Source organism: Leuciscus leuciscus, assembly GCF_965113295.1.
Source record: "Leuciscus leuciscus genome assembly, chromosome: 1".
In the NCBI taxonomy this organism is placed as follows: domain Eukaryota; kingdom Metazoa; phylum Chordata; class Actinopteri; order Cypriniformes; family Leuciscidae; genus Leuciscus; species Leuciscus leuciscus.
In genome coordinates this window covers 30485597-30512026 of record NC_138725.1, presented here as the reverse complement: position 1 = coordinate 30512026, position 26430 = coordinate 30485597, and the positions used below count along the sequence as shown (strand labels likewise).

At 39.4% G+C, this 26430-nt stretch overlaps 2 protein-coding genes and 1 long non-coding RNA gene across 8 annotated transcripts in view; 1 reads left to right on the top strand and 2 right to left on the bottom strand.

Annotated features, from left to right (window-relative positions):
- LOC309497975 (pregnancy zone protein-like) overlaps positions 1–15441 on the bottom strand; it is a 31112-nt gene extending 15671 nt beyond the window's left edge. Inside the window, exons 1-24 of one of the 4 annotated variants that reach the window (XM_082168451.1) lie at positions 15281–15441; positions 12664–12850; positions 12441–12597; positions 12277–12329; positions 10125–10145; positions 9845–10010; positions 9684–9768; positions 9488–9602; positions 9289–9409; positions 9088–9197; positions 8844–9014; positions 8540–8767; positions 8230–8442; positions 8002–8151; positions 7084–7212; positions 4115–4208; positions 2614–2761; positions 2299–2524; positions 2088–2211; positions 1625–1746; positions 1495–1546; positions 1315–1398; positions 1050–1226; positions 37–112 (exon numbers count right to left, since the gene is read on the bottom strand). In XM_082168451.1, the coding sequence (XP_082024577.1) occupies positions 37–112; positions 1050–1226; positions 1315–1398; positions 1495–1546; positions 1625–1746; positions 2088–2211; positions 2299–2524; positions 2614–2761; positions 4115–4208; positions 7084–7212; positions 8002–8151; positions 8230–8442; positions 8540–8767; positions 8844–9014; positions 9088–9197; positions 9289–9409; positions 9488–9602; positions 9684–9768; positions 9845–10010; positions 10125–10145; positions 12277–12329; positions 12441–12597; positions 12664–12850; positions 15281–15360 (3089 nt within the window). In that variant the 5' untranslated portion in view covers positions 15361–15441. The remainder of the gene's footprint in view (positions 1–36; positions 113–1049; positions 1227–1314; positions 1399–1494; positions 1547–1624; positions 1747–2087; positions 2212–2298; positions 2525–2613; positions 2762–4114; positions 4209–7083; positions 7213–8001; positions 8152–8229; positions 8443–8539; positions 8768–8843; positions 9015–9087; positions 9198–9288; positions 9410–9487; positions 9603–9683; positions 9769–9844; positions 10011–10124; positions 10146–12276; positions 12330–12440; positions 12598–12663; positions 12851–15280) is intronic. The other 3 variants (XM_082168452.1, XM_082168453.1, XM_082168454.1) reach the window with 3 other exon arrangements.
- A 5669-nt stretch (positions 15442–21110) lies between these two features.
- Positions 21111–22160, top strand: LOC309506581 (disks large-associated protein 5-like). The gene is made up of 3 exons (XM_082180423.1): positions 21111–21399; positions 21474–21572; positions 21663–22160. Exons 1-3 carry the CDS (start codon positions 21385–21387, stop codon positions 21903–21905), a joined length of 357 nt encoding a protein of 118 aa, XP_082036549.1. The 5' UTR covers positions 21111–21384; the 3' UTR covers positions 21906–22160.
- On the bottom strand, positions 22047–25719 carry LOC309506590. Of its 3 annotated transcripts, none has more exons than XR_014208866.1 (4): positions 25585–25719; positions 25371–25460; positions 23641–23721; positions 22047–22185 (listed from the first exon to the last, which is right to left on the bottom strand). It is a non-coding gene; the product is annotated as an uncharacterized lncRNA (long non-coding RNA). The 3 variants fall into 3 exon arrangements; XR_014208867.1 differs by having other exon boundaries at positions 25421–25460; XR_014208865.1 differs by having other exon boundaries at positions 25421–25719.
- Between the last annotated feature and the right edge of the window lie 711 nt (positions 25720–26430).

The following is a 26430-nucleotide window of genomic DNA, read 5'->3' as shown; positions in this document are numbered from 1 at the left end:
GGTTACACAAGACTAGAACAACAGCGTAAAACTCACCATGTATTGGATGCATCATAACCAAATGTGCTGTATGATCCGTCACTGTGTCTGTAGTTTAGCTGTCCTTGGTATCCTGTTCAAGTCAAAGAAACGCATGTCGGGGGGGTTATTAAGGAGTCTTAACAGCTTCAATGTGAAGCGCAGGACTGAAAGTCCTTAAGATTCATTTAGGCTCCAACACTCAAAATGGATCTGTTCATCCATACCCAGTGTTGGGGAAAGTTACTTTTTAAAAAGTAACTTAAAGTAATGGACTACAATATTGCGTTACTCCAAAAAAAGTAACCAATTCCGTTACTTTTTATGAAAAGTAATGCATTACATTACTTTTGCCTTACTGGCTGGGCTTGCTGGTTTCTTTTCCCTATTTTTCTAAATCTATTTTTGGAAAATGTGAAGACCCTTTCACACCAAAAGTAAAGCGAATAAGCCTCAGGCTGAAGGAAATGCATATTTACATGTGTACAGTACAGGGCGCCACTCAAACAAACCTTTCAGCTTCTGCAATTCTGGATTAAAGAACAAAAGGATACAGAAGGAAGATCAACACTTTTACTTCTAAATCTAATAAAGTAATCTTTGCTTAGTATGGTTGAATTAGATCATTGAAGGTCAGCAGCAAAGACTTTGGTTGATAAAGTGAGATTAAATACAAAGTGTATTTGTGTAATTGAATATAGTTAGTTGCAATCTCAGAATTTTAGGCAAAACCTTTGTATGTTACCGTTTTTATTCAATTACTGATTGTGTTCGTGCAAGTGAGTAAATGCATGTTCACATTTAGTCTAGAACTAAAATAACCATAATTTTACACAGCGCACAACACCTCCTCACTTTATTTCTCTCAACATGGGGACAGGAGAGCGGTCAGTCAATAAATGTGAAAAGTGACTAGCGTTACTTATTTGAAAAAGTAAAATCAATATTTTGTTGTACATAGAAAACGTAATCTGATTAGGTAACTCAAGCTACTAGTAATGAGTTAACCCCCCCCCCAACACCATCCATACCTTTCTGAAGGTAGCCTGTGGCGGTCTCTCGGATGGCTGCGGTGAGTTGCCCCGTGACTTCCAGGTACAGCAGGATGTAAATATTGGGAGCAAGAACAATCATATTCTGTTCTCCACAGCCATACGGCATCTGTAATAACTTATCCAGATTCTTCAGCGCACGACCCATTATGTCCCCTACAAGAAGTCAAGAATAAAACCCACATCAGAAACAGTTATTCTACAAACTTTCACATGTCAGTTTCTACTCAATTAAATGTTTTACCAAGGACTGAAACAGAGCATCTGGCTGATCCCTGAACCACATTTTTGGGAAATGTCAGAGTCACATCTTCAGAAAGAACATTTCCTGCAGACCGAAAAGAACGGATCAGTACTGAGCGCCAGGCTAATGTTTGGCAATACAGGAAGAATGGTGTTTGGAAATCATTGAGTGCAAACAAACCCTTTGGACACAGTAGCCAACTCTGGGTGTTTGTCCTTTCAACGCCTTCAGGCTATAAAAGCAATAAAACACCACATCAGTAGCAGCAGGATCTCCATGCTCAAACTCCAGTAGGCTGGTTAACACTCACCAGGACAAGAAGACTTCGAGTGACTACATCAATGCGTCCTCTTGTCGGGATGGTTATGACCTCAGTGCCACATAGAGTCCGGGATGTTTCAGCTGAAGCACGGACAGTCACATTGACAGTTCCTGCAGTGACAGACAATAAGTGAGCAACACCTCATACACAAAAAAAAAAAAAAAAAAAAAAAGTGAGTAAGGGTAACCATATTTGGCCTTCACATGTCAGATTGAATTTGTGCTTTGCATTTAACCAAAGTTACATTACACACAAAGAGTAGTGAACAAAATGCAAAACAAGGACACACCCAGAGCAGAGGGCATCCATTTTGCTGAGGCTTGGGGGTTAGGTGCCTTGCTCAAGGGCACCTCATTCGTTTACTGCTGGTATTGAGAATAGAACCAGCAACCATTGGGTTACCAGTCTGACTCTCAACATAAGGCCACGACAGAGAAAGAGATGGACTAACCGAGAACCGAAGCTGAGAGAGCCCATTTGAAGGTCTTTCTCCCATTGGCACAAAGACAGGACGAATATGGATCAGGATATGGTTTAAGAGTGAAGTCCATGGATGAAGCTGGAGTTACTTTAACCTGCCAACAAAAGAGTGCACATGGAGCAAAGACACAGGGCCTTTCTATTCATATATATTATATAAGTAAAAATAAACCATGACAGACCATGATGCACTTGGATTGATAGTTGAAAACTGTGCCCTTCAAATCAAAAGACTCCCCACGGACGATGGAGTACGGCAGGGAGAGCTCCAAGAAGAAGGGCTGGAAGACTGTCAGCAGAGCAGGAGGAGCCAGTCCAAAGCCTTTTGAGGACAGGCAGAACGCCTCGGTCTCCCATGTGGTGATTGTGTCAGGAACAGTGAGAGGAACTTGTGTGGATCCATTGTCTCTGAAAGACAGCAGAAGAGAAATAAGAGGAACAGGAGAAGTAAAAACTATAGTTAAGTAGCTTTAGAGGGAACAAGATGCTTCACTAACCCCACTTGAGCAAGCTGCCAGATCCAGGTTTCTGGAAAGTAAGTCCTGATGGTCACGTCAAAAGAGGAAGTGTCACCTTCAGCCCTTTCTGCTACTGGAGGAGCCATTTCAGGTTTTGGAACGGCTGCAGGCGGACCAAAATAAATCACTGAAACAAAGACAAGCTAGGATTACAAAAGCCATTTGAGTTTTTCCACATTTATCAATTTTATATAAATCAGGTTTGTGCACACTGCAAGGAAAACAGTCTTTGCAATCAAAGATTCACACTTAAGAGTAATATACTATGATGGGATAATAGCGGTCCAGTTAAAGGGAGAACATGGGCTACAAATGCACCATAAGTACAGTAAATGGAGGTTTTCCTAAAGCACACATACAAGGTTTTATATGGCCAGGATGAAGAGTTCATTTTGGATTTCATTTAATAACTGAAAGCTCAAAGTAACCCATTGTAGCCATAATCAGTGCATTGTATTTTGGATGCACTTTAAGGGTCTGTTTAAACGACTCAGTTTCCAACTAAAAATAGTAGCGTGTAGAGATGTTCGGATCAGCTCTAACGTCACCCGAATATAGTAAAAAAAATCCACCCGATTGTCGCACTACAATTACTCAGATTTAAGTGCAGTGTAGAGTAACTGCAGTGGGCTACTTTCAAAGAAAATCTGTTTAAAGTAAAAGTGATTTGGCAAAATTACATTTCCTTAATAGCGTAAACAGGCTTTACTCGCTTCAAACTTAACTGTCACAGTTTCCGTTTCTTTCCGAACACACGAGAAGGTAAATAAGTTCAGCCTGAGCAAAGGCTGTATTAGTTTGTCTTCACAAACTAGCACTTCACAGCTGTCATACATTACATACTTGTAGGGTTTTTCCTTTGTTTTACATAACCACTAGGAGGTGCTCTGGGCAGGTTTTGCTTTATTTTCCCTTTAGAGATAGGTCTATACGTTGTTGTAAACGGGTGTTTTACCATGAAATGAGAGTTACGAGTCTTTATTAAAATCACCACATTAATGACTTCTCTCATCCACCAGCAAGCCACCTGAAGTTCATTGGAACGTTATTTTTATTACTTGGCCTGAGGATTATATGTAGTGTCCCCAGATATAACTGCAATCTGCGCATCACTAGCGTTTCTTTATAAAGGTGACATCGTCAACTACTGGCCTGGCATGCAGAATCGTTTTTAATTGTTTTCATGGATCCGTGTGAACGGGGATCTTTGACAACGTTGATGTCTATACGAAAGAGGCAAAATAAACATTTTCCGTGATGATTTTTTCCAAAATGAACCAGGTAAAAAAAAAAAAACACATCTAGGCATTAGTTGTGCCTGTATATACACAATGTAAAGAGTCATGCTAAACTTCACACTCCATAACAGACAGCCCTATATTGACAGTTACAGAGCAATCCTTTACAAACCATGTCATGCAGGTACTCCTTGTTTTTCCAAGTAATACAAATTTCTAGATCAAGAACCTAACAGACATACCGTCACGGAAGCTGCGATAGTAGTTCAGGTCTCTGTACTTCAGGCACTGAGGTTCTCGGACAGGCAGATTTGTTGCAATCTTCAACCCCACACTCTGTCAGAGCAACAGAGACAACAAAGTCACATTCGAAATGGAGTTGATGAATTTATGTAGCTTGTGTAGTTGACTTCTAATCATTGATTAGCATATTCTGTCTTAATCTATAAATCGTGTTCCGGGATTTATGTAAATTTTAGGTTTAGCGATGTCACTAAGGAAACTCGTGTAGTCCCGGCTAGCAGCCGCTTGTTGTATTCCTTAAAAAGCTATTTTTCATATAAAACATCTCCCTTTGCTTAGTTTGAGCGTTGTAACTTTGCAGATGTTGTTTATGCTCAAACAGCAACATTACACTAACTAAAGTTAGAAAAGTCAAATCATAATTACCTCTTTAAGGACGCTTTCATTTCACATATAAGACATGTGCACATCAATTAGGAGACAGAACGCAGGTTAATGCCTTTACATAATGGGCAAAATCAGTTGAGCCCGTCAATTGGTTTATACTTAACAGAGGTGGGGGACTCGAGTCACATGATTTGAGACTTGCTCTGCCAAGAGTCAAACTGTCCAACTAAATGAAACACTGATCACCATAATGAGCACCACAAACATTTTCAATAAAGTCTGTTTGGTTTGTAATTAAATGTAACATTTAATTTAATATTCAACAATAATATAGATCTGCCTGCATTAGCACTATTATACAAGATGACATCACGGTTTACTCCAGAGCGGCTATATGGCTATATACTTTAAGCATTTTCCTCTCATCTCTGTAAAGCTGCTTTGAAAGAATCTGTATTGTAAAAAGCTCTATATAAATAAATGTGACTTAGGCCCCCGTTTACACATACATGGTTATTTTGAAAAAAAGACATTTCCCTTCGTTTGTGCCCCTCGTTTACATGCAAACGGAGAATTCGCCTCTGAAAACGATTCTTTCTAAAAACTCCGGCCAGAGTGGAGATTTTGGAAAACTCTGTTCGCACGTTTGCATGTAAACTGAGAAAAACTGAGTTTTAGGCAGTCGACGTCACAGTATGCGACAGAACTTGCACTGCGTCAAAGGTGTGACCTATATTTTCGGGATTCTGATTGGCTAACATGGGCTTGAGCTTCTCGTTACACTGCCACCAACAGGTTTGGCATGCTCTTGACGGCATATACACAGGTTTGTGTAAACGAACACTTTTCTGAAAACGGAGAGGGTGAAATGTCCGTTTATGAAAATAACCGGCCACGTGTAAACGTAGCCTTAAGGTCCCATATTGTACATCTTTCTGAAGTTTTATTTTAGGTTTTGATGTCCATATATATATATATATTCTTAAGGACATCAAAACCATATATATATATATATATATATATATATATATATATATATATATATATATATATATATATATATATATATATATATATATATATATGTTGTACAAGTACAAAAAAACTATATTTTACAGCTTTCTCAGGAGCTCTGCCAAAATCAGGTCGGTTTTTGCCTTTCGACTTAACATTCATGAGCCTCTCTTCTGATTGGCCTCTTGTTTTCTGAGTGAACTAATCCTTATCTTCATGTGTCCAAGATTTCCAAGATTAACAAAAGTCTTATTAGTTTAGAATGACATGAGGGTAAGTAAATTATGATAGAAAATTCATTTTGGGGTAAATTAATAACCCCTTAAAAATGTTTTGACTGATTTAGCATTTTGTTCGTTAAGGTCACAAAAGGCAATATTTTAATGTAGGATTTCTAAATATTTTATTTATAATTAGCCTATTGGTTAAACAGCCTTTACAAGTTTGCTGTACCTAACAGCCAATTAAGCATTGTCAATTGACTTTAGCTCTATTTTCTAATTTTCTGGTTAATTGTACATGAACATCCCTTCTGTTTCTGTAGGGGTTTACGGTTATTTAAATGTACAAAATTACAAATATGAATAACATTGCACTGTTTTAGCATTGCAGTTTGAATAAAATGCTGTGCTTTAAACTTGACTGGGTTTGGTGTTAAATTGACTTGTACGAGCAACAGTAGCTACAATTTTCAAATTTACAGATTTAACATGATAGCCTACATAGAGGTTTTGACTCCGAGTGTAACATACTTGTCGGCGCCGATAGCATTGTGGGTAAGTGCGTCGCCATGTAGCGCTGTTGTGCTTTGGGAGACCCGAGTTCGAGTCCTGGCTCATGGACTCTTACCGATCCCGCCCCCCTCTCTCTCTCCCACCTTACTTCCTGTCTAGCTACGTTCCTATCCTAATAAAACGCCAATACTAAATCTTTAGAATGTAACATACTTGTTCTGATAAATTGTTTTAAAATTCAACTGCTAACAAGTTAAATATGGTCGGAAAAATCTGTAGGGAAGCCTGGAAATTTGAGTCTGGAAAAGTATGGAATTTTGAAATGAAAATTGTGTAGGAACCCTGAAAGAGGCACAGCTACTTTATGCAGGCTGTGTGCAAATGTCTGTGGATCGACTGTTTTTAAACTTATATGGTAGTTTCATAGTCCCTAGACCTCTGTAATGAAAAAAGCCAGGAAATTTCAATTTTGAAAATATGGGACCTTTAAGAGAGATGAAATGTCTCTTCAGTTGATTTCATCGAAAGCTGTGGCTGGAAGTCAGTTGTAGTTCATGTTTCTTTCCTTAGTCAAGGCCAATTTAAACTCTACTTTTTTTCTGTTTGGTAATGTAACTTGACCCTTAGCAGGATTTGATTGCTTGAGGTGAGCCACTGACTAAAGTTGCAGTGCAGACAAACCAAGCAAGTCGTGACTTGAACACGTGTGACTTTCTCCCACCTCTGATGCTTAACAGTTTATAACCTTACTCCGATAAAGGAAAACAGGTTAACGAGTTTACATGATCACAGACAAACACGCTTGACTGACATGATTACAAATAATTTTTTACCTTGAAGATTTCGTAGGCATGGTCTGTAGGAACAGCTCGACGGGGCCGAACGTTCAGACACTCCTGTTCATCCTCAACTTCATATGGATAACGATCTGATAATGATCCTACCAGTAGCAAGTTGAATACCTGAGAACATTTTGCCAGTGGGGGGAAATAAGACATATCAAAAATGCCTGGAGTAGCTGTTTGAAGACCTCCACCTTCTGGCTTTTTCCCTTTAAAAAGTCACTGTTAGTGCTAATCTAGATAAATTACAAACTAAAAGTTAAGGCCAAAGGGTCTTAGGATAAGAGGATTAAAACGTAAAGCCCATGAACAAGACCAAAGTGTAGTCCTGCCATGGATTCAAATCCACATCGTAACCCTCTGGTGCTCTTCGTCATTTTTTGACTGAATTTTTACGTTCTGTTTTTTTCTAATTGAATTCATCCGAATGGTACGAAACTTGGTAAACTTGGTACTTTCTATGTGAAAAAAAACATAGGAAAAGGTTAAATTCACACTTGTGCTCCTTGATCAAATGACTGCATTGGAAATGAATGGGAGACAAATTTAATCTACTGAAAACCTTTAGTACTGCGATCTTACGGAAAGCAAATTTTGAGCTAAAGCCCAAATTTGGAACACAACTAGGTTAGATTTATGGCTTTTACTTTCTTGCAGTTTTATAATAAAACATGTTTTTGAAAATATACATTTAATTTTGATAAACATAATTTTATAACAAACAAAATTCTGTAACTATTTAAGTTCACTTTAAGTATCATCTTTAAAAAGAGTGTGTTCTAAAGCATTCAAGATGTACAACAGTTCAAGCTAAAATTTAATTCAGGTCTATGGTCAAATTCATTTTTGACTGACACACGAAGAGCACCAAAGTTCAGACAGATAATCTGATCAGTGGCACATGGATACCATTTCCGCACTCAGACGTCTTCCTGGCTCCATGATCCGGATGCTCTGATCTATAGCACTGATGCCACACAGAGATCCTGCTTCAGCAGAGACAGTCAGAACGTTTTCCTCAGCAGGAACGGCCGTAGCAGGAGAGAACTGTAGAGACACCTGGAACAAGGACAAACACACTGTAGGACACATCATCATTCCCCACTTGAAGCCAAAAGATTCTAGTGCACATCATACTTGGTTTTGGAAACACATTTCTGTGTCAAATGACGCACTAGCAGCAACTACATTCTCACTGGGCAGAATGCAGAAGGCCAGAATCCGCACTACTGGAGCCATATCGACACAGACAAACAGCCTGAACGAAACCGTACCGCTTGTGACCGTATCAAAAGCTCTCACTTTAACCCTATGAAATCCATGGTGGGCGATCACTCCTTTGGACATGACCTGACAAGACGGAAATGGTACATAAAAGATGGCAGACAAACAGACCAGCACAGCAATCAAAACAGCAAAGATGACCACAAAAGCACTGTCCACTCACCATGTAGATGATGTCAGTGTTGTAGTCGCCAGTCTCTCCAACAAAAGAATACTTGACTGTCACTGGTAACGCAACACCACATTTTAATGGCTGCTTGAGCTTCACTATAGTCAGTTCACTAAAGATTGGGCTGTAGGGAGTAGCAGGTTGGAGAACCTGAACAACCCTTGTATCTGCAGTGAAGTATGGCGATTTGTAACCATAAACTACTTCTAGAGTCACACTTGCCTGGGGAACAATGAATGGAATTAGTTTACTGTGACAAGTTTTCATTTAAAATAACGATAACAAAATCAAGTCGTACCACTAGACTAAGCCCAGCTTTAGGAAGACTAGAAGTGCAGAGGGAGAATGAGGCCAGTCCGTTCTGGTTTGTGGTCAGATTCAGCAGAAGTTTGTTGGGCCAGCTGGAACTATCCAGGAGATACACCACTTTGCTCACTATTGGGGTCCCATCGAAATGAGTCACAGATATCTGTTGGGAAAGAAAGTTTAGGAAACATTACCAAAGCAAAGGCTTCTGTAACGAATAATTAACTTTTACTTGCCTTTCCGTTAATCGTTGATCCGGGCTCAAAGAAACCTGGGAGTTCCACAAACGTGACTTCGCCGACTTCAAACGTAATGGGCACCGTTGCAGATTTTGACATTAGTATGTCTAAATGTTTTTTTTTTAAATAAAAAAAGCACACCAAATAAACATCAACCTCCAAGCATGTGCCATTGGTTGAGATCAGCCAATAGCTCACCTGTTCCCTCCTCTGTGACGTTCACGTTAACAAGAAATATGTCTTGCAGATTATTCTCAAATCTAGTGTTGAAAAACACTGATGTATCGACGGTAAGGGAGGCACAGCCTGTGTCATTCATCTGGTAGCAACACAGATGGTCATGTTGAAGTCAACCACATGCAGAAGAGAAAACTTGCACTGTATATCGGTCACAGACCTGCACGATTTGATTCAGGCACAGACGGGTCACTTCAGGAACCACAGCATATGGAAACGGCTCACGGCACACTTCCACCAAGGCTTGGCCAGGCACAGGTTGGCCATATGTGTATCTGGGAAATGTTGTAAGGAAAGAGATCATGTGACCAACCACAAGACAATGCAGCAATCAAGAAAATAAAAGCTTCACACACTTGCCACAAACTTCAACTTCCAGTCCCTCATCTCCAACGCTGTACATCTGTGGTGTGTTTAAGGTCATGTCAAACTTTGGTAAAACTAAAAAATAAAAAAAGCTTTAAATTAGGGCCTCAGATCTACAGTTGTACTTTTGCACTCAAACATAATGACTCACCATATTTTTTCACCTCAAAAACCTGGGAGATTGTTCGATCACCAATAAAAGCCTTTAGTGTGTACATCCCTATCTGAGCCTCTGGGTTTAACTTGTGAGAAAGCTGCAATATCCACACCGTTGAGGAAACATTTGTCCACTGACCAATCCGGTTATTATTATTGTCCTATTAAAACAATGGGTCAGAAAAAAATAAAAAGCAAACCTAATGTTAAATTCAAAGAGATCACCCAGAAATAAAGCAGAATTACACAAGACTTGCACTGGAGCAAATACTCACCTCCACCACCACAAGACTGTACTGCAAAACACAAAGACAGGAATATTAGACAGTGACTCAAACAAGCAGACTTGAAAGTATCCCCAAAAGATTGTTTTCCAAGTCACTGTGTTAAAAGCATCAAATAGACATAGCAAAAAGTATTTCCAAAAAAATAAAATTAAATAAAATTTAAACAAGCTTTTAGGCTTAAACCGACATGAGGGTGAGTATGACAATTTATTTGGTAACCTATACTTTTAATAGGTTTACCATTTTAGAAATATGACTTTTTAAAATTAAATTATACTAATTAAGAAACTAAAACTGCCAGTAGGTGGCAGTGAATGTCTAAATGAGCAAGTCACTCATGCGATTAATTCAAATGGCTAATTCATTAAGGAATGCAGTAATTGCTTCTCTCTATGAACGGGCCATTGAATAGATTCCCCTGATTCGCGATAGTGTGAATTCCTTCAGAAACATGGCTGTGTTGCTCGGAGAAGCTATGACTTTTATAGGTAACAAAAACAGACAATAGCGTGTCTAAAATGCACTATATTGCCAAACGTTTTGGTATGTCGGCCTTTACATGCACTTTAATGGTATCCCATTCTTAATCCGTAGTTTAATATGGAGTTGGCCCACCCTTTGCTGCTATAACAGCTTCATCTTTTCTGGGAACGATTTCCACAAGGTTTAGGGAGTGTTTATTGGATTTTTTTTTACCTTTCTTCTTTGAAGCGCATTTGTGAGGTCAGGCATTGATGTTGGACGAGAAGGCCTGGCTCGCAGTCTTCGCTCCAATTCATCCCAAAGGTGTTCTATCGGGTTGAGGTCAGGACTCTGTGCAGGTGAGTCAAGTTCCTCCACACTAAAAGTTGCTCATCCATGTCTTTATGGACCTTGCTTTGTGCACAGTTGCGCAGTCGTGTTGGAACAGGAACATACCCAAACTGTTCCCACAAAGTTGGGAGCATGAAATTGTCCAAAATGTCTTTCTATGCTGGAGCATTAAGAGTTCTTTTCACTGGAACTAAGGGGGGTCAAGCCCAACCCCTGAAAAACAACCCCACATCATAATCCCCCAGTCAGGCAAGTACCGTTCTCCTGCCAACTGCCAAACCCAGACTCATCCATCGGATTGTCAGATAGAGAAGCGTGATTTGTCACTCCTGAGAACATGTCTTTCCACTGCTCTAGAGTCCAGTGGCGGCGCACTTTGCACCACTGCGTCCCACGCTTTGCATTGTACTTGATGTAAGGCTTGGATGCAGCTGCTCGGCCATGGACACCCATTCCATGAAGCTCTCTATGCACGGTTCTTGAGCTAATCCTAAGGCCACACGAAGTTTGGAGGTCTGTAGACTGTAGCTATTGACTCTACAGAAAGTTGGCGACTTCTGCGCACTGTGAGCCTCAGCATGCGCTGAACCCACTCTGGGATTTTACATGGCCTACCACTTTGTGGCTGAGTTGCTGTTGTTCCCAATTGCTTCCACTTTGTTATAATACCACTAACAGTATCACGGTACGACGCTTGAATTCACTGAGCTCCTGAGAGCGACCCATTCTTTCACAAATGCTTGTAGAAGCAGTCTTCATGCCTAGGTGCTTGATTTTATACAACTGTGGCCATGGAAGTGATTGGAACACCTGAATTCAATGACTTGGAGGGGTGTCCCAATACTTTTGGCAATATAGTGTATAACATTATTAACTTTTGTTTTACAAGTGTACAAATGTAAAATCAGCATCACTTTTACACTTGTGCATGCAAATCGGGACAAAAACAGCCCTTGTGTGAAATTGCTTAACTATCATATTATATAAGAGAAACTCATACAAGGACATTTTTGCCCAGATATCTTAATTCAACCCTCTAAAGTTTGTTGCCCTGCTTCATGTTCGTCACCAATCAACTGTATAAAATGTAAGAAACTACGCAGGTCTGTGACGGATGCGTTAATTTTAACGCGTTATTTTCCTTCACCCCATGACTGATTAATTAACACGTTGAATCAACAGCCCTAATAAATACACAAATAACCATTTTAGAGGGAAATATGCACAATTATGATGGACTGAACTTTGTGCATTTAAACATGACCTGCACTATTTTTCTATTTGTTTGCAGCAATATTGCTCAATGTCAAAAGAGATCAGGCCTCACCATTTGATCAAGAGGCACAAACTTGGTATCCATAGTAACAACTCTGAAATTCACTGCCAAAAAACAAAACAAAAATACATTACACTAGACACTTGAAAATGAACTTGTAACGCAACAGACTTTCCAAACTCCAAATAGTCATCCAAGTGTCATTTGTAGCTCACCCGTTTGTCCTGGGTTGTAGATGGGTTTGTCTGTTTGGATGAAGGTCAAAGGTAGGTAAGATCTGAACATGACTTTCCTCTCTTCTGTCATTTTGAAACCGCTCCCTTGAACTTCCACCTTTATCTTCTGCACTGAAACTCCATCTACTTGAGGAGCCTGTAGAGAAACATGTTAATGTACATCAAACTAGACAAAATGTACATGTGTAGAATGATAACAGACCTGGAAACTAAAGCAGCGGTAAATCTCTGCAGAAGCAGATTGCTGCTGCACAAGTAGAGTTGTCCCGTTTTTGTCATCGAACAGAGAAATGGTCATTGTGAGACTATCGTTGGGTTTCAGAAGAATTGCACACAATTTGGCGTCAGTGCCTGATTCAATCACTGCAGGGAACGTCACCATGAATAACCTGTAGAAACAGTCGGGTCAGAACATGTACTTGTGTAGGTGTATATTCACAGAGAGAGTGGGCGACATTGTCAAGAGTAAGAATAAAAGAACAGAATAAAAGAACAGACACTGCAAAAGTAGGCCCAGCTCCTGCTGAAATGCAAGGTGGGACATTATAAAAATTCCCTGTAAAAGATTTAACTATTTTATAACAAAAAGAGCAGGTCTTAAAAGAGACATTATAAACATAGGACTGGTTACTTGCCCTGCCAAAATTTCACTGGCCCCACTAAATATATAATTGTATTTCAATAAATAATGTTACATAAAAGACGCTTATGAACAAAGTACAAGCAATAGCACAAATACAATAGAACAAATATTTAAAAAAGAAAACAAATTATATCATAGGCTATCTTGGCCTAAATAAGCTGGTGTGTTCCAAAACAATGACAAAATTTGCATTTAGGAGATATGCATTCAAAACTTAGTCTCTCACTTCCGCTAAAATAGATCACGTATTATGATGTCACCGCGGTCTTCAGCTTTTCATCACATCTTCTGTCCAAACAAATGCTCTAGAATCTGAAGCATCCCACCCCCTATGATATAAATACCACCTGGCCAGAGCGACCGTGGCTGTACGTTCAGTAGTAAATGGATGCTCTGTGTCAGCTGCTCGTGCTCATCAGTTTCATCAGTTAACTGTTGGAGTTACTGGAGTAATATATACTCCAGGATATTGTTTATTTCGAGTCGGAGTGACTGTCAGGCATGTCCCCACCATCATACCGATCATACCGTTGTAATGTCACGGAGCAATTTGGGTTGGAGATGTATGTTCGGTTGCTCAAACGCTCGAGTTGTATTCCGTTTTCAGAATGAAATGGCTACAATTTATTCACACCTCTAACATTACTATTGAATCCAACGTATCAGCACATGGATTAGTTTCCATGGTGCTGTCAAGTATGACTCACTGTCTGTAATGTAAACTATACGGTATTGGCTTTTTGAAAAGGGGGAGGAGCCATTCAAGATGTCCCGTCAGCTTCCTGTTTCAGTGGAAATTACATCAACACATCATACACAGCTGCGCGTTTCAAGCAAGGGGTAATCCATCAGCCGGAAACTGAAGCTTCCCCGGGCGCCGCCATTGATTAGCAGACCATCACCTGCTGTTAGCCTTCCATTGACTCCCATTCATTTTGGCGTCACTTTGACAGCGAATAACTTTACATCTGAGGCGTTTAAAGACTCCATTTGTCCATTATTTATTTCTAAAGAAACACGAAAACGTATAAAAGGCACCATTACCTTGTATGTTACGTTATGGCCCCGTAGAAGCAGTTCTAGGCAATTGCAGGGGGGACATGGAGGCAAAATGACAAAATTATTAATCAGAATACTTAGCAAAAGTTTCTCCTGCTCCTAGCTCATGGACACCTCCTCACGCGCTCGGTCTCTGCAAGTTTCTAAAGGGAATGATTTAGATTTATCTTGGCACAGCTACTAGAAGACAGACGGGTTGCTCACGTCACATCTACATCGTCAAGCTCAGTTTGAGCCTGCGCAGTACGCTCTGCCATCAGGAAGTGAGTGCTTCTAATTGACTTCACTTTTCTCCGTTGAAGTCTCCATTTATTTTACTGTCTACGGTTTCAAGGCACTTCTGTGGGCCTTTAAATGGTGATAGCATAGTCTATGAACGGTACACCCCCCTAGGCTCACAGAAATGATTTGACCCAAGTCTTAAGCAACCACTGACCCATTCAAACCTGACAAGTGTTGATATTTTATGAATCTCACGCATATTAAACGAGTTAAACACATTTATGCATGTTGATTTTGCACACGCAAACACATTAAATGTGTTAGATACACGTATTGTACGTGTTAATAGTAATGGGAAATTTTTATTTTTTACAATCCATGTTGTAGGGAAGTAGCTATCGTGTTAAATCATTTAAATAATGCCTTCTGGATAATCATTTCTCTTTTACACATCAGGTGGGGTCACAAAACACAAATTCTCAAACCAGCTGTTCCGACCAAATGACTTTCAAAACTTCAAATGTGATCAATCACATGCTATTTCGATGCAGTTTCGATACAAGCATCAGTAGCCTATACAGTATGCGATACAATAGTAGGCCTACTTTGAAAACTGCGTCGGAGCCCCGGTCCATCACTAGTTACATCACATATTAAAATAAACGTGTTTTTGAACATTTTGGCCTTCCATAGTAGCCTAAACAACGCGCGTAGGCTACTGAATTGAGTTTATTTTGCGTCTCTTTGCACGAGAACGGTTGAAATCGTTTTAATGTTTATGAAGACCGCCTCGTGTTCTAATACTGCTCTTTAATTTCTAAATAAAAAGCGGATGTTTTATACCAAGCGGTCGAAAACCAATTTAGACTATTAATAAACTCAATAGTATACTTACGGTCCTGTCTTTCCATCAACAGCAAAAAGAAAAAGACCGAAAAAGAGCCCTGCCCAAACACAAATCTCCTTTACAGCCATGAAGAACAATCATCGAAGTCCAAACGTCAAATAAGAATTGCTTTTAGAAACCCTGCAGAACTTCTGCAACGATCTACCATATTTACTGCTCGAATCAGTCTCAGTGTAGCCGGGCGATAAGCCTATGTAAACGCTCGTTGATTAATCTCCCACGGTCCCACCTGAAATTAATTTTATAATCTTATTACTCCTAGCATCTTTAAAACAGAACACATAAAGATATCACTGGAATCACTTCCAGAGCGATTTTACTCAGCTGAGTAACACGTTTCCATTCACTTTTTGCACTGTTTTAACCCTCTACTGCATGAATTTTGATGACACATGATAAAAATTATTTCACATCATTTCCTGGCTCATTTGGGAACATTTTATTGATTTATTGAAAAATGTCCCTCCCCCAACCCCCCCACCCCAAAATATTTTTTTGTTGCCTGAGGGCAACGTTATGCAACAATGGTAAAGAATCATAGAGAAAATGATCATTATACAATTCTCAGAGAGCAATACAAAAATAAAAAAAATAATAAAAAAATGTCAAGAAATCATTTAAGTAAAAAGGGAAAAACACTTGAAACACATCAATATACTTGATTTGATACAGACATAGGTTTGTATCATGTAGTGCGTCATGTCATATCATGTACTTCATGTATCCTAATCAACCCCATATACACTACTGTATAATGACAAAAGTATTGGGACCCCTCCAAATCATTGAATTCAGGTGTTCCAATCACTTCCATGGCCACAGTTGTTTAAAATCAAGAACCTAGGCATACAGATGCTTCAACAAACACTCTCAGGAGCTCAGTGAATTCAAGCGCGGTGATAGGTTGCCACCTGTGCAATAAGTCCATTCGTGATATTTCCTCACTACAAAATATTCCACGGTCAACTGTTAGTGGTATTATAACAAAGTGGAAGCAATTGGGAACAACAGCAACTAGGCCACAGAGTGGGGTCAGTACATGCTGAGGCGCACAGAAGTCGCCAACTTTCTGCAGAGTCAATGGCTACAGACCTCCAAACTTTGTAGAGAGCTTCATGGAATGGGTTTCCATGGCTGAACAGCTGCTTCCAAGCCTTATCACCAAGTGCAATGCAAAGTGTGGGATGCAGTGGTGTAAAGCACGCCGCCACTGGACTCTGGAGTGACCAATCACGCTTCTCTGACTGGCAATCCAATGGACGAGTCTGGGTTTGGCAGGAAAACGGTACTTGCCTGACTGCATTGTGCCAAGTGTAAAGTTTTGTAGAGGGGGGATTAATGGTGTGGGGTTGTTTGGTGGAGGGGGGATTATGGTGTGGGGTTGTTTGGTGGAGGGGGGATTATGGTGTGGGGTTGTTTTTCAGGGGTTGGGCTTTGCCCCTTAGGTCCAGTGAAAGGAACTCCTAATGCTTTAGCATACCAAGACAATTTGGACAATTTCATGCTCCCAACTTTGTGGGAACAGTTTGTAGATGGCCCCTTTCTGTTCTAACATGACTGTGGATGCTGCACATTAGTGTCACTTTGGTGACTTTGGGTGTTCCTGTGCACCCAGGAACCCTACATCTTCCCTACTTGTAACACATTATTTGCCATTGTGAGGTATTGTCCAAGACATCCTTGAAAAGTACCCCTTATCGCATAACGTTGCCCTGAGGCAACAAAAAGAAAAACTGAATTTGTGAACATGCAAAATAAAAAGAAATTCACAAAACCTGCCAAAAGGCTTCTCTACACCTTCATACACACACACATATTTTTTATGTACAGTTCATGTCATTTTAAATATGATTACTAAAGCAAATAATCTTGCTTTCATCTCACACCATGTGCTCCTGTGACCATGTGTCAGAAAAGGACGTCCCGCCTTCAAATGGTGCTTGATAGTGACTCCCAAACCTTATTGGACTGTTCTTTGATACTTTTTCAAACATTCTAATTGGTTGCAATCATTTAAAGAAAAATGTACTGAACACAGGGCTTAAGAAAACTTTCCGTTGCCTGGGGGCAACGCTATGCAGTAGAGGGTTAAAGATCGCTGTCTCCAGCCGTATGATCATAAAAAAAATTAAAAAAAAATCATTTTTTTCTTTTTCTCAGAGACATGTGGTGATGGACATTTCATTTATGTTGGCCTATTTAAACTTTCTTTTTTTTTTTACATGTAGCTGGCCTATTTCCCGTCTTAACAATTCTAAAATTTGTTTAGAGCTTTTTGGGTTCAACCCACTTTATTTTCCTAATTTGATATGAGATTAAATTATATATAATAATAAATTGCATTTATACTATTATTTTATTAACGAGAGTCATGTTTGTCATTTTCATTTGTCAAGTAGCCAGCTTCATACCATGAAATCATGATTTTATTACATTAATTTTGATTTATTCAGATACAGGAGTACATTGTGTATCTTTACCTTTGTTTTGGTCAGTACTGACTCCAAAAGCCTTCCTATGTTTGACAGATCCTCCATTTTGAACAATTAGTTTTTATTACAGGACACTGAAGACAGCATAAAAGGTTGGTATTTTACACACATGGCTTTACACACTACATGCAGAATCTGTAAATCAAACTTCACTTACACATGCATACATGAGCAGGATGACGACAACTTTTTTTCTCTAGAGCTGCATGCTTTATAGCTAAATTAAACTCGATGAACTCTATTGAACTGAATTGATCTGAATAATGACACTATTGTCTTTTTTAAGTTAAAAGTTTATTTTATTTTCTCTGCTTTACAGCAGCATTTTATTCAGTTTGAATCAATGAATCAGTAAAGCTGCTTTGCATTAAATATGTAGGCTATAGGCCTATTGTATAAAGCGCTATAGAAATAAAGCAGACTTTATTTCATTTAGTTGTGCAATTGCCTTGTACTTTGCGATGTTTTAAAACTGTGACTTTGTTAGTTGTTGTCCTTTATTGTACACATCACTGACTGTAACAACTGAAATAAACTTGTATAAATATATTGTTATTTTGATAAATGCACTACCATTCAAACGTTTGTGATAGGATTCTTAATTATGTGCGTTTACTTGATCAAAAATAGATAAAACACCTGAAAATCTGTTGAAATGAATGATTTAAGATTACTGATTTTAACTGAATTCAACTTTCATCATATATATATATATATATATATATATATATATATATATATATATATATATATGATGAAAGTCCTTTTCCACCTTAATGTAAATGCACTCAAAAAATAATTCACTACCCTCATTCTTCAGCACAAACCACAACATTCAATTACAGAAACTCCTCTAAATGTCCAACTGAACATTAAACATTAACATAAACTACCAACATCTTTCCCTTTACTGAAAAACACATAAAATAACACTTAAAGGGATATTTCACCGCTGGAAAGATGAATGTGTATTTGTGTATTTAAATTGGGTCATTTATGTAGTAGAAATGTGACATTACTTTAGAAGTTGGTGCCTTCTAGACTGAGAAAAGCCAGAAAATATATTTTTGGCTCATGTGGATGAAAGACAACAACTCCCAGAATGCACTTGCTTCGCTGCCCTACGAGGCCACTCCCAAGCCACGCCTACCGGTTACAGAGGGCAGTATCGGAATAAATAATACAACTAGGCTACTAGTTGACTCGAAACTGAAAAGACGGCGTTTTATCGTTTTACCCCCTATGGATGGGTTGAAAACATGCGGAACTATCTCCTACTACTGGCTGTAGTCTGTAGCCTATGGCCAAAAAAGCCTCCGATGACGCTAAATGACGATTTTTGCGTCATCTGAGTTGGCACACAATACAGAAATCTCTCGTCTCAGGGGGACATGAGGGAGGGAAGCACGGTCATTCCAAAATACTACCGGGTTTCTACTGATACAAAGCTTAATGCTAATCGGTGAACAGTGTTATCCCTTTAATCCCTAAATTTCCTCTCCTAATGAAGTCCTTCGCAAAGCATGCTGGGAGCTACAGATCCACAGCCCATTGGCCCGTTTCAGAAAGGAGGTTAAGTGAAAACTCGGAGTATTTTAACCCTGAAATGAGGGAAACTCTGGGTTTTCCGTTTCAGAATGGGAGGAATGTCGACCTGCGTAGGCCGTTCGCCGGAAGCTAGTTATTTTAGTCGATAAAGTTTTAAACATGTATATTTTTCATACACAAACGCATGGCTTCACTTCAGAAGGCCTTTATTAACCTCCTGGAGCTGTATGGATTGCTTTTATGATGGATGGATTTTGGCTTCTAAATTTCGTCCTACATTTACTGCGATTATAAAGCTTCGAAGACCGAGGACTGCGCAGACCGATCGGCGGCTGACTTGAAGCAGTGCATGCCGGTTGTAAATTTTGTCCGACTTGAGAGAGCGCCGACGCTCAAACTATTTAACATGCAATTGTCTGAACAAATAAAATAAAACAAAACACTGCATCAACTTTGACAACACCATGATTAATTATTTTTTAAAAGTGTTTCATCCTGAAAAGTAGTGTTTTTGGAGATAAAAGGTTTCCACCCGACAGTGACGGTATTACTAATTAGACGGTATGTTCTAATTAGTTGAGATTTTGCCATTTTCACTTTCAGTAAAAGCTTGCATCAAACCGAGTTAGGATACTGTGTTAGACTTTGTTGAATTGAGACAACTTTCAATTTAATACCAGCCAAAACTAAAGCCTATAGCCTACTCTCCTCCGGGATAGAGGTATCATCAAATCGTGACTCCCACAGCTCAGAAAATCCAGTCAAACGCTCAGTCTCGCTGGCCATCACTGCCCTTTTGAAACATGTACAGTGAAACAACATACACTACCGTTCAAACTTTTAGGGTCAGCAAGACTTTTAAAAAGAAATTAGGTAACTCGTATTCAGAAAGGATACATTAAATTGATCAAAAGTGACAGTAAAGACATTTGTTACAAAAGATTTCCATTTCAAACAAATGCAGTTCTTTAGAACTTTCTCCTCAAAGAATTTTGAAAAATGTATCGTGTGATAGAGGTTTTAACTGACTAAACCTTTTCAGTAAAATATGATAAAAACAATTCACAGTCGGCATCACTTTCAACTGGATTTTCCAGCAGATCAACAGTCTTAAAAATCTTGGGTTGTGGTGATGGGCAGAGACTCGCTCTGAAAAATATTTTGTTCTCACATCCTTAACCATTCCGTTATACTCAAATAGCAGCTCCTTCATGCTAATATAATGTATTTTGAGTCCGGATTTTTTCCAACTGCGTTGTGCGTTCAGCCTTCCTACATTCCCTTTTCAAGCAGTGAGTACTGTTATTGAGTCAAGGCTGTATTATTTCTCTGGACTTAGACTTACCTTAAAGGGTACTGAAAATTGATGAGGACAAACAGATTGCATTGAAACTAACAAGCAGACTGTTAGTATTAGAGTGTTTAGACAAGCAAGGGCTTTGACGGTCAAACATTGTGCAGAATTGAGACACTATGCTCATTAAAGATGCGAGAATATATAGTATGTCGTGGGATGAGACCTTATTAATAGCTGGTGAATCACAATGAAACTATACATTTTATGATCAGATACAGTCATATCCAATAATTCCACAGTGGACTCTCACACCTTAAGTAAAAACAAGGTCCAAAGTGTGACCGCGATTATGTGTGTGTCTCCATACATCTAGTTTGAAGTTAAAAGAATTCGTGATATTTACAAACTCAGAGGCACAACTATTGGTGGAGTCAGTCATATGGATATTAAAAATCACCACAAAGAACAACTTCGTCAGTTTAAAACAAGAGTAGATAATTCTGGAAGTTCTGCTCAAAGAACGTCAAACTCTTGTTTAAAGTAGATTTATTAGAATTTTTTTTTTTTTTTAAAGGTGGAAGATGTTAACAAGAAGTTTAATTCCTTGAAAGAGGCAGAAGCAAGGGATTGGAAAGAGGATGTCAGGCCTGTCGTCAGAAAAGTGGCCAAAGTAGTTCAGTGGGCTGGTGGATGACTGCGAATTGGGGCGCGGAGAGAAAATAACAACCTGCACTGACTTGCAGGGCTTCTGGGACATGGTGTACTTTCAGGTGGGTTGATGTTCCCTTTTAAAAATGCTCAAATGACGTCCAACCCGTTTACATTTTTTTTGTTTTTTTAAAAGGTGGAAGATGTTAACAAGAAGTTTAATTCCTTGAAAGAAGCAGAAGCAAGGGATTGGATAAAGGAAGTCAGGCCTGTCGTCAGAAAAAGAGTGGCCAAAGTAAACCACATGATCAGCACCATCCTTTAATAATCTTGCATTTCAAATGTGAAGCGTGTAATTCTCATATCCCATCCTTTTCTGCTACAGAAGCCTCCTGCCGTAGGAGGGAAGGCCGGAGCAGGTGCAGGTGCCAGCACTGCAGTGAAGAGTCGACTGGCTGCTGTGAAGGCTGCCATGAGGGCCAAGCAGGCTGAACAGAAAGCTTCTGAGACGTCACACAACATCCAGGACGATGCGGATCCTGTTCCTGCGGCCCCTGCCGCCACACAGACTGTGGTGTTCCATGGAGGCTTCTTTCAGGTGGAAAGCCCAGTGAAACCATTACTCTGAACTTTACTTGTCCCTAGTAAGCATGAGTTGTTGTTTTTTTGTTACAAGCTCCACCTGTACCTCACACATCCAACCAGAGATCAGTAATGCAGCAGAAAAAGTCCAGTAGACCAATCACGAGACTTTCCCATCCAGTCCGAGCATCTCGCGGATTCTTCAGAACCTCAGCTTGAGGAATGCATTCCAGAGTCTATGCTCAGTCCTTCCTCCCAAGAGGAACCACAAGAGGACATGGTCTCTGAAGCGAGTTTGCCACCTTCCAGGTGAAAAGCCGATCAAACTAAGAATGAAATGATATTATCTTCAGTTAGCTTGAGTTAAAAAGAAATAAATTAAATAGACTCCACTTGGGATAGTATAAGCTTGTGAAATTGAAAATGGTGACAAGACTCAAGGTTTTGTCATGCGACTCCATTACCCCTCATGTGATTTTTTTCCATGTACTCCATAGTACTTGTCATGTCCTTATTGGTTCATTGTTTTGTTTACATGTGTCCCTTTTGTGATTAGTCCTTGTGTATTTCAGCCCTCACGTTTGCCCGGTTATTTTGTTGGGTATTCTGTAACATAGCTGATGTCGAGCAGACGAAGACAATGACGTAGCGAACCCAAGTGCAGATTATTTGTGAAAATCCAAAATCCAAGAACATGAAAGACTACGAACAAAATCCAATGTGTGAAAAAAAAATAAAAAAAATAACGGGAATAAAACGTATTAACAAAGACCTGGCACATGAGACAACTTTGTTATACGTTTTATTCCCGTTAAGGATTTTTCACAGTCTGTTTCATGTTCTTGGATTTACAAATAATCTGCACTTGGGTTCGCTACGTCATTGTCTTCGTCTGCTCGACATCAGCTATGTTACAGAATACCCAACAAAATAACCGGGCAAACAAGAGGGCTGAAATACACAAGGACTAGTAACAAAGAACACCTGTGAACAATGAACCAATCAGGGTATGACACAAATACTAAGGAGCACATGAAAAGATCACATGAGGAGTAAGGAGTCACATGACAATGGGAAAGCTTCAAAAAGGAATTCAAAACTAGACATGACTAAAAGGCAACAAAAACAGTGTTCCTGTTTTGAACTTTTTAATTCAAAGAATCCAAAATAAAAGGCTTCATAATTTCCACAAAATATTAAGCAGCACAACTGTATTTAACAGTGATAAGAAATGTTTTGAGCACCAAATCAGTATAGACCTTATTCAGAGCAGCGTCATTACAGGTATGAAAGTGAGGCTGTGAGGGATAGACTTGCCATGTTTCCAATGGCATCCGCTGTAAAAAGCTGTATAAAGCTCTTAGATTACTTACAATTCTCCACAGCTTATATTGTCGGGAGTTTGTCAACTGAAATTTCTTGGTAAGATATTTTTCCAGTGTTTCATGAACAGAAAAATCCAAAAACATTAAATAACAGTAGGCTACAGCCCATTGAAGAGATGCATGCCTGTCCCTCACAGCCTCGCTTTCATTCCCATTAAAAAATAATAATAATCAAAGATGACGCTGCTGTGAATAAGGTCTATATTACAATGATTCCTGAAGGACCATTCTGAAGATTTATACCAATTGATTTTTATTGTATTTTTGTATAAACGCAGCCTGGGCGAACATGAGACTTTAAAATTATTATGACGGTCAAACTTTGGAGCAAATATGAAAATGTTAACATTGGCAACTATATCCTCCACGTTCCTAAATTTAAGTGAGTGGTTTTACCTGTAGCTGCTCTGGTTTTGATGGAAGTCAGAGCTTTGCAGTTGTTCTTGGCTGGAGCTCTGGTGGTCGATACAGCCTCAACTGTACAAACACAATAACAGTGTTTAATAACAGCATGAATGCATCACAGTTCGCTTCAAGACAAACAGTAGTGAAACAGTTTGATCAATGATTCACATTTGGTAATATGAAAACCAGAGAAGTTAAACAAGCAGGTTTCGTTGGAACAGTATATCCTTCAACTACAGGCTGTAATAACAACAACAGAAGTAGCCTATACATAAATTAAAAACAATTACACATTTCAAATTTACATTTCAAACTGTGACTACAGAAATCCAAAGGTAAAAGTTGCAGCACATACTTACTGCAATTAGACCTATATGTATAGATTTATTTAAACAAAGGCAAGGGAACAAAACTTCCATGCAAAAACGTGGAGTCTAAAACTATACGATATTAACCATTAACGGTCTTTGTTTTGGCTGCTTGGTCTTGGGTAGCCATAATGCTTGACCTTGTTTTATATGGTCTGTGCTGGACGCATCCATTGAGAGCTCGATCTCCGGCCCCGCAGGTTTGAGGGGCCCCTGCTGACCAAGCACATAAATCAGTGGATGACCGCTGTTACAGCAGCGCTGTTGAACTTACATTTAAACATGGTTTCCGTGACCAAAATTACAATTCTGCAAACATTGTTCGGTGATCAATGTTTATATGTGAATAAGTCTAAATTAAATCTGCTCATTTAAAGCAATTGTGTCTCGAATTAAACTGACGCTTCCAAACGTTCATTAAGAATCATAAATCGAGCAGTTATGGTGACTAGACTTTCAGTGGAGGGATAGAAATCTCCCAGATTTCATTCAAATAGGTCGTCCCGAAAATGCACGAAAGTCATATGGGTTTGTAACGACATGAGGTTTGAGTAAAGTATGGCATTTTCATCTTTGGGTGAACTAACACGAACCAAATCGGCGTGCGCGCTTTGGCGCTGCCGCTGAGTCTGAGACGGACGCGGTGCTTGTTATACGACTGGGCAGTTTTTTCCCCATCAAAACAACGTTTCATTTAGGTTTCATTTAAATACACGTAATAGCAAAAAATATATAAAAATAATCATATTCATAAAATACACATGTGTATGGAAGCGGAATTTAGAACCAATTTGACTGTTTTAGTCACGTCAGAAATAGGCTACATCGTGTAGGCTAGGCAAACGTTAGATAGTTTACTTTCACTTTTTCTTCTCCCAGTTTACCGGCCACTTTCATGTCTTTCGGGAGAAGTGGATGAATTTGCGCGCTGTAAATCCGACAACTCTGATTCTCTGCGCTGAAGAGCAAACTACGGCGGCGCCCATCACCCATTATCATCTAACGCGATCATTATAAAAGTGTTTAAAAGACAAAATACAATCACGAACACATATTTGAGAATCGGAATATCAGATTTCACAATAAGACGACAGTCAAGCTAAAACCAAGAGGTTTACTTTCTCATAGCGAAATGAACGGTGCAATTTTGAATATTGGACAAAATTAAGATTGATGAATCCAAAACCAAGAAGATTTAGATTTTAAAGCGTAAGGGAACAAGTATAGGGCCTACCAAAGTGTAGAACATTTTTGTTATGCAGTTTAAAGTAAAAAAAAATTCACTTTCTATTTCTATTCAATATTACTGTAGTGCAATTCGGCGTAAAATGTGTGGGGGCCAGAGATCCTTACTTTACTTGGGGCCCCCAAAAAGGTAAACCCGCCCCTGGGTGAACATCTACCTGGCAGGTAGGCTATGGCAGGCACGTAGTCCACAGGAAACTGGTGAAGCACGGTAATAGTTGCACAGGTGAGTAAAACATGTAGGAATGAATAATAACACTGATAGAATTGCAATAAACAAGAAGACTTGGAAGGAGATCAACGGAGATAAGTTTAAACTCACTTGCAAAACAATGGCAGGAGCAGTTTGAGCGATCAGAAAGTGAAAACGTGAGTGTCCTTATGTAGCAGAGGTGCTGGCCGGGTGAGACAATGAGCAGGTGTGTGTGATTAATCAGGGGAGGGGGAACACTGTGTGCGCGTGTGTGTGTGCGCGGAGAGTCCGCGACAACTTCTAAAGCAGGGATGTCCAAAGTCGGTCCTGAAGGGCCACGTACTGTCCTGCAAAGTTTAGCCCCAACTTGCCTAAACATACATGCCTGGAAGTTTCTAGTATGCCTAGTGAGACATTGATTAGCTGGTTCAGGTGTGTTTAATTGAGGTTGGAGCTAAACTTTGCAGGACAATGGCCAGTGCCGTCGCAGGTGGGGTGCGAGGCCCTGTGCGAACTTGAAATGCGAGGCCCTAGTCACACGGACGTAGCTGTTCTAATTCTTTTGCACGCATAATCTTGCTGCAATACGTTTTTATCAAGTAGAATAATACAGCATAATCATGCACATAGTCTCAGCTATGACTTTTTGCTATTTATTTCAGAGGGGAAAAAAATCAACTGTGCAGCCACGAGTGGTTTTACATCAAGTCAGCTCGAGAATTTTTATCGAGAATCCGCCTACTTCATCAACGTGTATCTTAATGGTCCAGTGGTAGAACTTTCACCAAACGTGACAGAGATCCTGGGTTCGAATCCGCTCTCGTATTGTTTTATTTTTCTCGTATAACGTTAGTTTTTTTTCTTCTCATCAAAACCGATTATGTTAATCAGTGGTTGTATATCAAGCAGGGACACATTTATGTGCATTTTGTTAGAGTATCCACAACGGATTGAAGCGCGCGTCCAAATGAAGAC

Bases quoted from the DNA above. Each gene is read 5' to 3' on its own strand.
- LOC309506581 (XM_082180423.1), top strand. The intron at 21,573-21,662 runs GTAAACCACATG...TTTCTGCTACAG, and splicing joins TCAGAAAAAGAGTGGCCAAA to AAGCCTCCTGCCGTAGGAGG.